The sequence below is a fragment of the Vigna angularis genome, chromosome 3, assembly GCF_016808095.1.
Source record: "Vigna angularis cultivar LongXiaoDou No.4 chromosome 3, ASM1680809v1, whole genome shotgun sequence".
Taxonomy (NCBI): Eukaryota; Viridiplantae; Streptophyta; class Magnoliopsida; order Fabales; family Fabaceae; genus Vigna; species Vigna angularis.
Genome location: NC_068972.1, coordinates 6,331,650 through 6,344,494, shown reverse-complemented (window position 1 = coordinate 6,344,494; position 12,845 = coordinate 6,331,650). Strand labels below are relative to the sequence as shown.

General features: G+C 33.0%; 1 protein-coding gene and 1 pseudogene across 1 annotated transcript; both read left to right on the top strand.

Moving 5' to 3' along the window:
* The first annotated feature begins 1,776 nt into the window (after positions 1-1,776).
* Positions 1,777-3,578, top strand: LOC108324862 (actin-depolymerizing factor 7). Its single transcript, XM_017557792.2, has 3 exons — positions 1,777-1,900; positions 2,692-2,951; positions 3,210-3,578. Exons 1-3 carry the CDS (start codon positions 1,898-1,900, stop codon positions 3,358-3,360), a joined length of 414 nt encoding a protein of 137 aa, XP_017413281.1. The 5' UTR covers positions 1,777-1,897; the 3' UTR covers positions 3,361-3,578.
* Positions 3,579-4,895: 1,317 nt separating this feature from the next.
* Positions 4,896-11,420, top strand: LOC108324752 (receptor-like protein EIX2; annotated as a pseudogene).
* The last annotated feature ends 1,425 nt before the right edge of the window (positions 11,421-12,845 follow it).

Sequence of the window (12,845 nt, the reverse complement as noted above, 5' to 3'; positions counted from 1 at the left end):
GGATAACCTAGAGATGCATTCTGAAAAATGTATTATAAAATTATATAATTCATAATGTATTTTCAAATTTAAAATATATATTTTAAATTATGTTTTAAAATTGTACAATCTAAAATATAAATCATATATAATTTAAACTTCTGCATTATCTGATGAGAAATATGAACAATCCATGAAAGTAGACGAGAAAAAAGTCCAAAAAGATTTCTTTTGTGAATGTTTTTGAGTTGTTGGTATATTTATGGGTATCACTGTTCCTACATTGTCACTACAAAAAAAAAGGGTATTACCGAAGGCCCAAATCCCTCGGAAACAGCCAAAAGCCGTCGGAAAAAGACATTTACAAACGACCTACCGACGGCCATCGAGCCGTCGGTAAATCTCTTGTCGCTAACAATTACCGACGGCCTGTGGCCGTCGGTAATTACCGAAGGCTTTACCGAAGGCCAAAAGCCTTCGGTAAATACGTCGATCTGGTTCATCTTCTTCCTCTTTCCCCTTCTCCTGTATCCTTCGTTTTTCAGTTTTTTTTACCCAAATTTCTTCATTCCTAAACCAAAACAACAATTTTATTCATTCCAAAACCAAAATCAGAGGCTACACTTCGGTTCTTTAATTGTTTTAGAAACCCTAAAATTGAAAAATTCCCAAATGGCAATGAAGCTTGCACGGTGGTGTTCTCCCATGGCAACGGTGGTGCTCTCCAGTGACGGCGGCGGCGCTTCACCCACGGCAGCGGCGCTTCTCCCACGGCAGCAGCGGCGCTTCTCCCACGGCAGCAGCGGCGCTTCTCCCACGGCAGCGGCGCTTCTCCCACGGCAGCGGCACTTCTCCCACAGCAGCAGCGGCGTCCTCCCACAGCAGCGGCGGCGTCCTCCCATAGCAGCGGCGGCGTCCTCCCACAACAACGGTGGCGTCCTCCCATGGCAGCGGTCGCGTCCTCCCAAAGGCTGCGGTGGCGTTCTCCCAGCGGCACCGGTGACAGTGTGGGAAGATGGTTGCACAGCAGAGAAAAATGGGGGCAGAGAAGGTGAGAAAAGGTGAGAAATATAGTAGAGGAAGCGATTTGTGAGTGATAAAAATGTATAAACTTTGCCTAGAGAGAGTGAAAAAATGGGCGGGAATTTTGCCGCTCTTTTTACCGAAGGCTTTACCGAAGGCTTTTGGCCGTCGGTAATTACCGACGGCTTTACCGAAGGCTTTTGGCCGTCGGTAATTACCGAAGGCCCATATCCGTCGGTAAAATACATTTTTTTGCATCCGTCGGTAAAAGCCGTCGGTAATGCATCATTTACCGACGGAACTAAGTCCGTCGATAAAAAACCGTCGGTAATTCTATGTTTTGTTGTAGTGTGTCATTCATATTTTAAAGAGTTTACAGTTATATATATAAAGCTTTGATAACTTAAAAAAATCTTGATAAGATAAAAATATTGATTCCAACCAGTTTTTTATTTTATTTTTAAGAAGAGTTATTTTTCAAAATTAAAGACACATAAGTATTTGATAATAATTACATATATTTCCAAGATGAGAAAATAAAAAAAAAAATTGCTTACGCACTCTTAAGTAAATTACAAATAGTAGTTTAAAAAATATATGTAAATAGAGGAATTCATGGCATCTTGATGGCTAGAATTAAAAAGTGAAAGACACAGGTGGGAGTGCACGTATACATGCAAAGAATGCATGGGTTTCAGAGGATATTAACACCCATAAAAGTTTTGAAGGATTTCAACCTCTGTTTCCTTCCTCAAAATTCTCTTCCTCTCCCTTTTTCTCTCAAACTTCTCATTTCCATTTGCCTCCCCCAAAAATAAGGATCTCTTCCTCTCTTTCTTTCTCTAACCCTTTCTTTCTCACTTCTCCATACCCTTTCTCTATCAACTCCGACAACATGGTACGTTCTCTCTCTGTCGCTAACGCTCCACTTCTTCATGGAAATCACTGCTTACATACACTTATATGCATATCACATCCACCATTTTTGTTTTTCCATGGACAGATATATTCATTTGTATGTTAGAGTAGTCTTATTGGCAGAAATGATATTGTTTACATGGTAATTGCTCCTTTCGATGCATGCATATGCTTCTAAATTATGAAAATTGCTAATTTTACGATTTTGGAAAGCACATTGATCAATTGGATGCCTAGAATTTTTCACGTTACAGTTAAGAACTTTTAAACTTCAGGGGTAACCATCCCTGTAGGCTAACAAGAACAAGACAACATTTTTTATCAGTTTCATCTGAATAGGATAGGCGTGACACTGAGTTTTCCCCACACCTTATAGTTCTGTTTTATATCCATTTCTTTGAGTGCTGGACTTGACAATGAATTGGTTGAGGAAGTGGGCCATTCTGGCTGAGTTTTCCTGGATTGAGACAACAGATTACATTTGTGTTTTAAACTCCACCGTTGGGGGCTATTTAAAGTCTCAAAAAGAGTTAAAGTCTACCAACTAGTCGTGATTTGGCCCCTAAAGGAAGATCCTAGGATTGGAAAGGAATTAGATTGAAAGGGAAGACTGTATTAACATGTTGAGCCGGATTCTTTGATGGGAATTAGTCATTGACAAAGCAAGTAGATACTCCGTGCGAATAACATGGTTACTAAAAAAACTTAAGTCTGGTTATTATCATCAAATTTTATATGAACTCATACTAATTTTCTGAAAACGTGTTGTAGGCCAACGCGGCATCTGGAATGGCTGTTCTTGACGAGTGTAAATTAAAGTTCCTGGAGCTAAAGGCAAAGAGGAACTACCGTTTCATTGTGTTTAAGATTGAGAACTACGAAGTGATAGTGGAGAAACTTGGAAGCCCAGAAGAAACCTATGAGAACTTCACTGCATGTCTGCCTGCCAATGAGTGCCGATACGCTGTCTTTGATTTTGATTTCACAACAAATGAAAACTGCCAGAAAAGCAAGATTTTCTTCATTGCATGGTAATATGTTATCACTCAGTTCTTGTTCTCTAACAGAAACTTATTTAATCTTAAAGAAACTAATCCAAAGCTACACCTGGAAATACTAAGAACGACAGAAAAGCTATTAACACATTGCAGTATAGGATTCTTAGTCTATAAATGAATGTTTGTGATGTTCAAATATGGCACCCTCGTATTAGAAATGAAACCTACTATGTTTAAATACTGACTTTGCTGTCATGTATTTATCTTTACTTTCTTGTTTCTCATGTTCAGGGCTCCGGATACGTCAAAGGTGAGAGAGAAGATGGTGTATGCCAGCTCCAAGGACAGATTCAAGAGGGAACTTGATGGCATTCAGGTTGAGTTGCAAGCAACGGATCCCAGTGAGATGAGCTTTGATATCATAAAAGCAAGGGCAATATAATAATGTCATCCAATTATTAAGATTTCACCCTTTTCCCTACAGCTAGCTTTGGCGGCACTATTAATTTCTTTATTTGTTTGACTTCTGCTGTTTTTTTTTGTTCTTTTTGTCAACTGGCCTACATTGTAAACTGGTAGTTTAATATGATACCTAGAAAAGCACTGCCATGGATTACAGGCTATATCGAACAACCTTATTATTGTATACACTACATTCTTTGAAGGTACAACTGCATTCCACTGCAAGTCTATTATGATCTTGTGTTTCTTCTCCACACTTTTTCCCCTTGTAAATTTGCTAAGGTTAACTGTTGTGAAACATTAGAAAAGAATCCTTAGACGACTGTGTAATTTTATGAATAATTAGAATGAGCATATGATGGGAAACTTATGTTAACTCAAGGTAGAAGTTGAACTTATTGTCAAGCAATCTAAATAAAAAGGCCGATTAGAAAACTGTATGACAGGAGCTCTGATACGATGTTAGAAATTAGAAGATGAATTTTAAACTTAACCTCATCAGAAAAATAAAGTTTGCATTGACTTCTATACTCTATTTTTGTCACATCATTAGATAACGAGGGAGAGCTTTTGATTATATGCTAAAATATTATTTGGTCTGAAAACATCTTTATATACACATATTTTGGCTTAGTCTGGTGTAAAGACACAAAACAACTGTACCACAAAGCACAGATCCAACATAGGAAACAGAACTATAATATATAAAAACAGGAAATTACTAGCCAGAGTTTGTTATTTGTGTCTCATTTTGGTTGAGATAGTAGGTCCCAGGATGGACATCTAGGTCTCGCAAATTATATACTTAGAGAATGCAAGGGTACCGAGTTGATTTTTCCAGAACAGAGAAAAAAAAAGAAAAACAAGGAAAAGCTGAATGAAAAAACTTGCTTTGCATACCGCAGTTGCACTTTTTTATGTTTAGAAATCTAAAATAAGCAATTTAAGTATTCCTTTTGAATACAAATCCACTCCCTAAGCCCATGTAGAACCATGACTTTACTGCAGATCCACTCCCTGATCAGATTTTTGAATCTTCAAACTGCACATATGTTGTAGATAATAGTCTGCTTACACATCTAAATGATCGTGCTTCTTTACCATTCTTTGAAATGTCCAGTACGAAATTAAATAATTCTTTTCTCTTTCAAACTAAGTATTCAATTTCTTAAGTTTATTTTCTTTACTAATTTCAGTCAACATTTGTTTTTTAATTAACTTTTAGTAAGTTTCCTTGCCGGCTTTGTAAATGTGAACAAGAAGACTTGATTCAACAATTCATTTTTCTTCAGCTACCCCGAAGATAATGATCGATTCCGTGATCCAAAATTCACGAAAACCTTTTTAGTTTACGACCTTGAACAGCCATCTAGACCAAGTCCCCACAAATTACTATCGCGTTGACTCGTCTACTTCCCCCCAAAAAAACTGTTTCTTATGAAAACAACCACAAAGTATAACATGATTTTCGAATTTCAGTTCTTCTATCCAAGAAAACTGCGCTTATTGGCAAACATGAGAGCGGACTCAAATGTTTTGTTCCTTGTGCCTTTGGCTTTGTTGTTCCTTATTGCAATTCCACAATTGTGCTTGTGTGCAAATTCAACCTCTGACCACACAATGGAAGAGCGACAAGCACTTGAAAGTCTCAAAGGATGTTTCTCCAACAGCTCCATGTTTGTTTCTTGGGAAGGAAAGGATCACTGCCAGTGGAAAGGAGTGCAATGTGATGCTATCACCGGACACGTTGTCAAGCTTGTTCTCCATTGGCAAAAGACATGCAGTTATCGTCGAATCGGTTTTGTACGCACGTGCTCAAGACAAAATTCTAATGGCGTTCACCCTTCTATATTGGATTTGAAACACTTGAACTATCTCGAACTCACAGGAATTTCTTTTGGCAATGGTCCTATACCAGCATTCCTTGCTTCCATGAATCAGCTGACACATCTTAACCTCTCTGACTGTGATTTCAGGGAAAAGATTCCTCACCAACTCGGTAATCTTTCAAACTTGCAGGTTCTTGATTTCAGTGGAAATCCTTTAGATGTTGATGATCTGGCTTGGCTTTCAAAACTTTCATCACTGAAACACCTAGCAATGAATGGAGTGGGCCTTGGAAGGGCACATAATCTATTGCAGGTGCTTGATACCCTTCCTTTCTTGTTGCAAGTAGAGTTTAGTGGATGTGATCTTACCAACATGAACTTTCCTGCTGGCCATGTTAATTCTATGTTTCTTGCCAATGTTGAAGTTCTGAGTCTTGCTCAAAATTTACTTTCTGACCCTGTTCCTGATGCTTTTCTGAACATGAGTTCAATTGTAGACCTCAACCTTGGTTACAACAATCTCACTACACTTCCAAATTGGTTGGTTAATTTTGATGCTCTTGTCAATCTTAATCTTTCTGGTAATCCCTTCAAGAGGATTGAAGCCTCCGTGATATCTATCTTGACAAACATGTGCTCCCTCCGATCATTAGACTTGTCATCTAGCATACCTATTTTTGAAGGGTCGGGGCTAGGTCAGGGAAACTATTCGGGATGTGGAAAATACGATCTGGAAGTTTTAGTGTTGAGAGGAAATGGAATTAAGGACAGTTTGCCTAGTTGGTTTGGACAACTGTCAAATTTGAATATCCTTGATCTTGCAATGAATTTATTCTATGGTCCAATTCCATCATCCTTTGGAAATTTGTTGGCCTTGACAACATTAGATCTTTCGGATAATCAGCTACATGGGTCAATTCCAGCTACCTTTGGACGGTTGTCATCTTTAGGTTTATTGGATCTTTCTAATAATCACTTGAATGGAAGCATTCCTGAAAGCCTTGGACAACTGAGGAATCTAGTGACCTTAAGGATGGTTAATAACTCATTCACAGGTATCATATCAGAGATTCACCTTCGTAACCTCTCAAATTTGATAGAATTTCAAATAGGATACAACAATCTGGATTTGAAGACAGACTCCAATTGGGAACCACCTTTCAAGCATTTACAAGTCCTTGGAATGGCTTACAATAATCTGACACATTTTCCTCAGTGGGTTCAAACACTGGAGCAACTTTTTACATTAGACATCTCTAACAATCAGATTAGAGGAAATATTCCGAGAGATTTTGGTCATCATCTTCCAAACCTGTATAGGCTAAATCTCCGTACTAACCTTATAGAAGGTTCGATACCAGACTCATTGTGCGAGATGGAAAACTTGTTCATTCTCGATCTCTCAGAAAACAGATTTTCTGGCACAATTCCTGATTGTTGGGTAAAGCAGTTTTTCTCCGTCTTAAATGTGGCATCAAATCGGTTATCCGGCACCATTCCAAACTCATTTGGGAATCTTACAGTGGGATGGTTGAATTTGAGCAACAATAGCCTCCATGGAGAGCCTTTTCAACCCTTGCAAAGCAACGAATGGTTGCAGATTTTGGATCTCGGTGAGAATCAATTTACCGGAAAAATACCTTCTTGGTGGGCAGCACAAACTGTTCTTGAAATTCTGAGACTGCGGGGGAACTTGTTCAGTGGTGATATTCCGACATCTCTCTGCCAGTACTATAATGTAAAAATCCTGGACCTTGCTGATAATAATTTGTCAGGTTCAATCCCTCCTTGCATTGGTAATTTCCGGGGTATGATGATAAATGGAGTTGAAGCACCGCCAGCATTCACTTATGATGCAGATGAATGGGCAAAAAGGCATTTCAAGCAATTCTTGAAAGGAAATGAATATGATTACACAAAAAAATACGCATATCCGCATTTGGTAAACATAGACTTGTCAAGTAACAGTCTCATGGGATCAATCCCTGCCGGTGTAACCTCTCTTTCAGGATTGATTGGCTTGAACTTATCACATAATCACTTGTCAGGAAATATCCCAAGCAATATAAAGAAAATGCAGTCGCTGGAGTCTCTGGATTTCTCCAACAATAACCTTTCTGGTCCCATCCCAACCGACATGTCCATCATGCATAATCTAGGTTTCTTAAACTTGTCCAACAATAATTTATCAGGTTCCGTTCCAACAAATGATCATTTTTTGACCTTTGATAATCGATCTTTTGCTGGCAATCCACATCTCTGCGGAGAATTCCTGGCGAATAAATGTTCCATCGGTGATGGGGTACCTAGCCATGAAGACAACAATAAGATCGGTGATAAGAAAGAAAATGTGTTGTTTTACTTAGTCATTGCACTTGGTTTCATAACAGGGTTTTGGGCATTCTTCGGAACTCTGTTTTTGAGAAAGGATTGGAGACACGCATACTTTCTTTATGTGGATGGGGTTGTGGATAAGATGTATGTAACAATAATGGTAAGAGTAGCAAGTGTTGGATCGTGAGATGAACAACGATACACTTGTAAAATAATCTTCTGATTATTCCAGAATTTGTAATAATTTCAGCTGTTTCTTGGTTCATTTTCAAATCAAGCTTTATAATTCCACTGAACTCAATCAGGGATGTTCTTCCCGTCAATGCAACTAAACATATTGAGTTTTCTTTCTTAGCAAGTGAAATCTATCTCAACCTAAAACTCAATAAATTTAGAAGAGACTGTATAAATTAAACTCAACCTAACTTAAAAACTTCTTATGTACTTTAGGAATCAATTGAATGATTTAAGTATTGTCATGTTGGGCACTATAGAAAGGACCTTGATAATTTGACACTGTTTTCTTATTTTCGTGACTATTATTATTATCTTATTTCAAAATTTTATTTATTTATTAATATATAAACTTAAAATTAGGAGTTAAACATTTTCATATAAAAAATTAAAAAATAAATAAAAATATTAAGAAAAAAATAAATGATTAATATATATCTATAAATTATATGATTCAATAATATTTGAGATTTGTGTTTTCTAAAATGTAATATATTATTTAAACACAATTATAAAAAAATGTGTAGTCAACTTTTTAGGTGACAGACAAAATACCTTAAAAACGTCAATAACTTTATAGATATTAAATAAGTTGAATACTATAGAAAAAACAAAAAATTATGCAAAAGAAAGAAAAAAACAAATATTTATTTAAATAAAATGAAACTAAATTTTCCAAAGATAATAATAAAAATATATTTATTAAATTTAAGTATTTTAATAATATATAACTAAAACAAATATTATATTCACACTCAATTTAATAATAATTAATATAAAAAAATTCTATCAGAATTAGAATGAGTTTTTTTTTCATCCTTATTATCTATATCAGACATACTAGATCGGAAAAACTACGGATTAGTGCATACAATAATCTAATGTGGTGATACTGTTTTATATGTGAGAGAAAATTTGGAGTGAGAATTTTTTATAATATAAAAGATCAGTCAAAACCAGTATTTTTGTATGGGGCTGTTAGGATTGTATTTTACATTATGTGAAGCAAGATTATTAAATATATCAATCTCATCTCAGTGCATAATTTTTTTTTAAAATAAACATATAATATAAATATAATAGTATGTTATAAAATTATTATCTATTAAATAAAAATTATTATTCATACACAGTTATTAAATAAATTATAAATATGAAAAGAGTACGACGAAAAATCAACAAAAGAAAAATAGTATGAAATAAAATTGTCACTAGAGAGTTAACGGGCTGTGCGTGTAGTTTACATCAAAACCTAAAGTTGTACACTGTAGTAAATTGTAATTAATTATAGGCCAAGCTATATGCTACCTGCCATGTATTTACTCAATATTACAACTATTTTCTAAACAAAAATTTACTTATAAATTTTTATTATAAGTAAATTAAACAAAAATAAATTTACTTATATCTATTATAAATTAAATTTAAATAAAATAAATTTACTTAAATTTAATTTATAATGAAATATAAGTAAATTTATTTTTGTTTAATATAATAAATTTAATTTAATTAATTATAATAAAAAAAATTATAATGAAATATAATAAATTTATGTATTTTTATTTATGTAATTACAATAATTATGGTTAGGAATTATTAAATTAAAATTACTTTTATAAAAAATTTAATTTAATTACAAAAATAATTAAAACAATAAAATTTATTTATTTAATAATATTAAAAAACTTTAATTATTATTTATATATAATTTAAAATATTTTATATACATCTAAATACATTATTTAAAAATTATAAACTAATTTAAATAATAAAAGAACTAAAAAAATAAAAGTGTGAAAGGATGCACCACTTTAACTAAAGAAGTCGTCATCCCTGCAAACATTTTAACTATTAAACCTTTTTATTAATTTAAATAGTTTATAATGAAAAAATTATTATTAATTAATAATTCGAAAAAGAAATATAATATAATAATTAAAATTCAAAAAATATATTATAATGAAATATAATTTTTAAATATTAATTAGGTATAATTTACATTATTTCAAATAAATTTAAAAATATTATTTATAAATTATAAATCATTTTAATTAATAATAAAATTAAAAAATAAAAAAAAAAGTAAAAATGTGTGGAGATGTACGACTTCTCGTATTGAAGTCGTCAATCCTCTTACAACTTTAATATTTTTATTAATTTTTAATAAAAAAAAGTGTAGTAATCAATTATAATGCTTGATAATCGATTACAACAGTCAGAAATCATTTTTGGAATGTACGACTTCAACCGTGATCAATATTACAGGTGAAGTCACGACTTGTCTATTTTTGTAATTGTCAATTAATTTACTCCTATAAATGGGAAAGGTTTTGCATGAACTCTTCGTTAAGATTCCAACTAAATCAATTGAATACCACCATGGCGCGTCTCTAGCAAAAATTATTCATTCGTAATTCTTCTGTTTGCCTGTGTGACAATGTTGTTCATGTTCCCCATGTAAGGTGAAGTCAGCACAGTCATTATCTTTTAGCTTCAGCAGGTTCGGTCATGACCAAAAGGATCTTATGTTCCAAGGTGATGCCATTTCTGCAAACAATGTCATACAACTCACTAAGTTAAACAGTAGAGGAAATCCTGCCATTGGTAGCGTGGGAAGAGTGTTATACTCTGCACCATTGCACCTTTGGGAAATCTCTGTGGTGATGCCAAATTTTCGAAAATTTTGAAAGTGTTGATTTTTAGGATTTGATAGTTGGAATGTCCTCTTTATATCACCAAAATGCGGTCGTCGGTACAGATCTTGGTGGTAGTAGCAAATATTCAAATGAGAACTTTGAAGGTCGAAGAGGAGAAAGATTTCATCTGAACGGCACTTGCACATGGGTTAATCGATTCTAAGAAACGGGGGAAGCCCGTCTGATAACGTTTCAACACGTATTTCGAAAAGGAATCGGGTTAAAATTCCTGAACCGGGACGTGACGGCTGACGGCACGGTTGTGTCAAGCTTTGAAACTTCTTTCACCTTTCAAATCTCAACACCTTACACTTTTCCAGCTGATGGCTTGCCCTTCTTCCTTGCACCATATGACACTGTCATCCCTTCAAATTCTGGTGGCTGTCTCCTGGGACTCTTTCCTACTAACGCTTTAAGAAACTCCTCCACTTCTCAAAACCAAACCATTGTTGATTTCAAAGCTGAATCAAACAAAGTTGTTGCTGTCGAATTTGACACCTACCCTAATCAACATATTGGCGATCCAACATACAGACACATCGGAATCGATGTCAACTCTATTAGGTCCAAGACAACTGCATGGTGGAACTGACACATAAGCTATAACTCTGCCTCTAAAAGATTGGCGGTTTCTACTTTTTATCCTGGGAGTAATCCTGTTATTCTCTCCTACGATATTGAGTTACATACAGTGCTTTCTGAACGGGTTCGAGTAGGGCTCTCTGCTTCAACTGGAGAAGAGAGAGAAATAAATACCATTCTCTCAGTTGTCTTTCACTTCAAGCTTGACGAGAGGTCAAGGACGAGAAACAAGACATGTTTATTACAACCGTTGTGTGATCATATGCGTGGATCAATGGTGTTCTATTTTACATGCATGTAATATATAATATAAATTATGCGTCAATAATGACAAGTACGAGGTAGTACTTGTATGTTGTTGTTTAATTACGAGTCAGTTTTTGTTTCTTGTATTTTGTTGTTTGTATCGTATACATATAAAAGTAAACAATATTAATAAAATCATATATATATATATATATATATATATGAATGAGTTTGTTTTAGTTTGTTATGTAGAAAGATCCGATATGTTAACAATTTATTTCAACAATTTTTTTTATTTTCAGAAAAATATTAAAAACGAACCTATCACTCGTAAATCAAGTCATTAACATATAACTTAAACATGTTCAAATACAATAAATAAACATAGATCTATTACATTTAAATAACTCTTAAAGATTCAGGATCTAACCAAAGTTTAGATCACACAAGTCTAATCATTTAAATAATTTAATCTATATAAGATATTAATATCACTTTTAAATTAAAACTTCAACACATTTAATTTATAGGTATTTTTTACATAATGTTTAATTTTATCATTTTTATTCAATAAATAAAACTTAGATTTAGACGTGGTTTTAAATTTTTTTAACTTATGCAAATAGTGTTATTATATGTATAGATTATAATATTATATACTGTTCTTATTGCATATAAACTAAACATTAAACATTAATGCCATAACAGTATCACACAGTGGTGGATTCATTGGATCTCAACATTTTCCAACAATTGCATGGCTACCAAAAACAATAAGAGTTTGATTTATATATATTTTCTGTATAACATAGTTGTACGTAAACATCTAATAAAAATTAATTATTTTATTACATCATTAACTTTATTAATGCAATAAATTATAATAATAACATAAGTTTAACTAAATATCATAAATTAAATTCAAAAAACAATAACAATGCTTTCAACGTGATTACGTACAAACCCAAATGCCAATAGCTGCCCCTAAAGATCATGGTGGAAGAAGATCAGTGAGTTGACATTTTATACATGAAATAAACATGTGTTGAATATAAGGAAAGTAATTTGTTTTATTAATTGTACCTAACTCTACTAGAAATATGCATTAAATATAAAAAGGTAATTTATTTTTTAAATTATTAATTAATTCCAAATTTTATAAAATTGGAAGGATTTTAACAAAATTTAATTCTAAAGAATATTTTTAGATAAATTTGTTTAGATTTAAAACTGATTTTAAAATTCGTATCAAATCAATTTATAAAACATTCAAACTTTTATATTTTAGAAAAAATAATCTCAAATTTAAATATCATCCCATAATTTGGATTTATTATCTAAAAAAATATAAATATGAATTTAATTCCACTCCAATTATTTAGATTAAATTGATTAGATTTTGAATTAGAATTTTAAAAATTGAATTCATTTCCTACTCATAAGATTGAGAAAGTGTGTCAAATATTGTATCTAACTCTGCTGTCAATAAATAAATAAATAAATATATATATATATATATATATATATATATATATATACTAAAT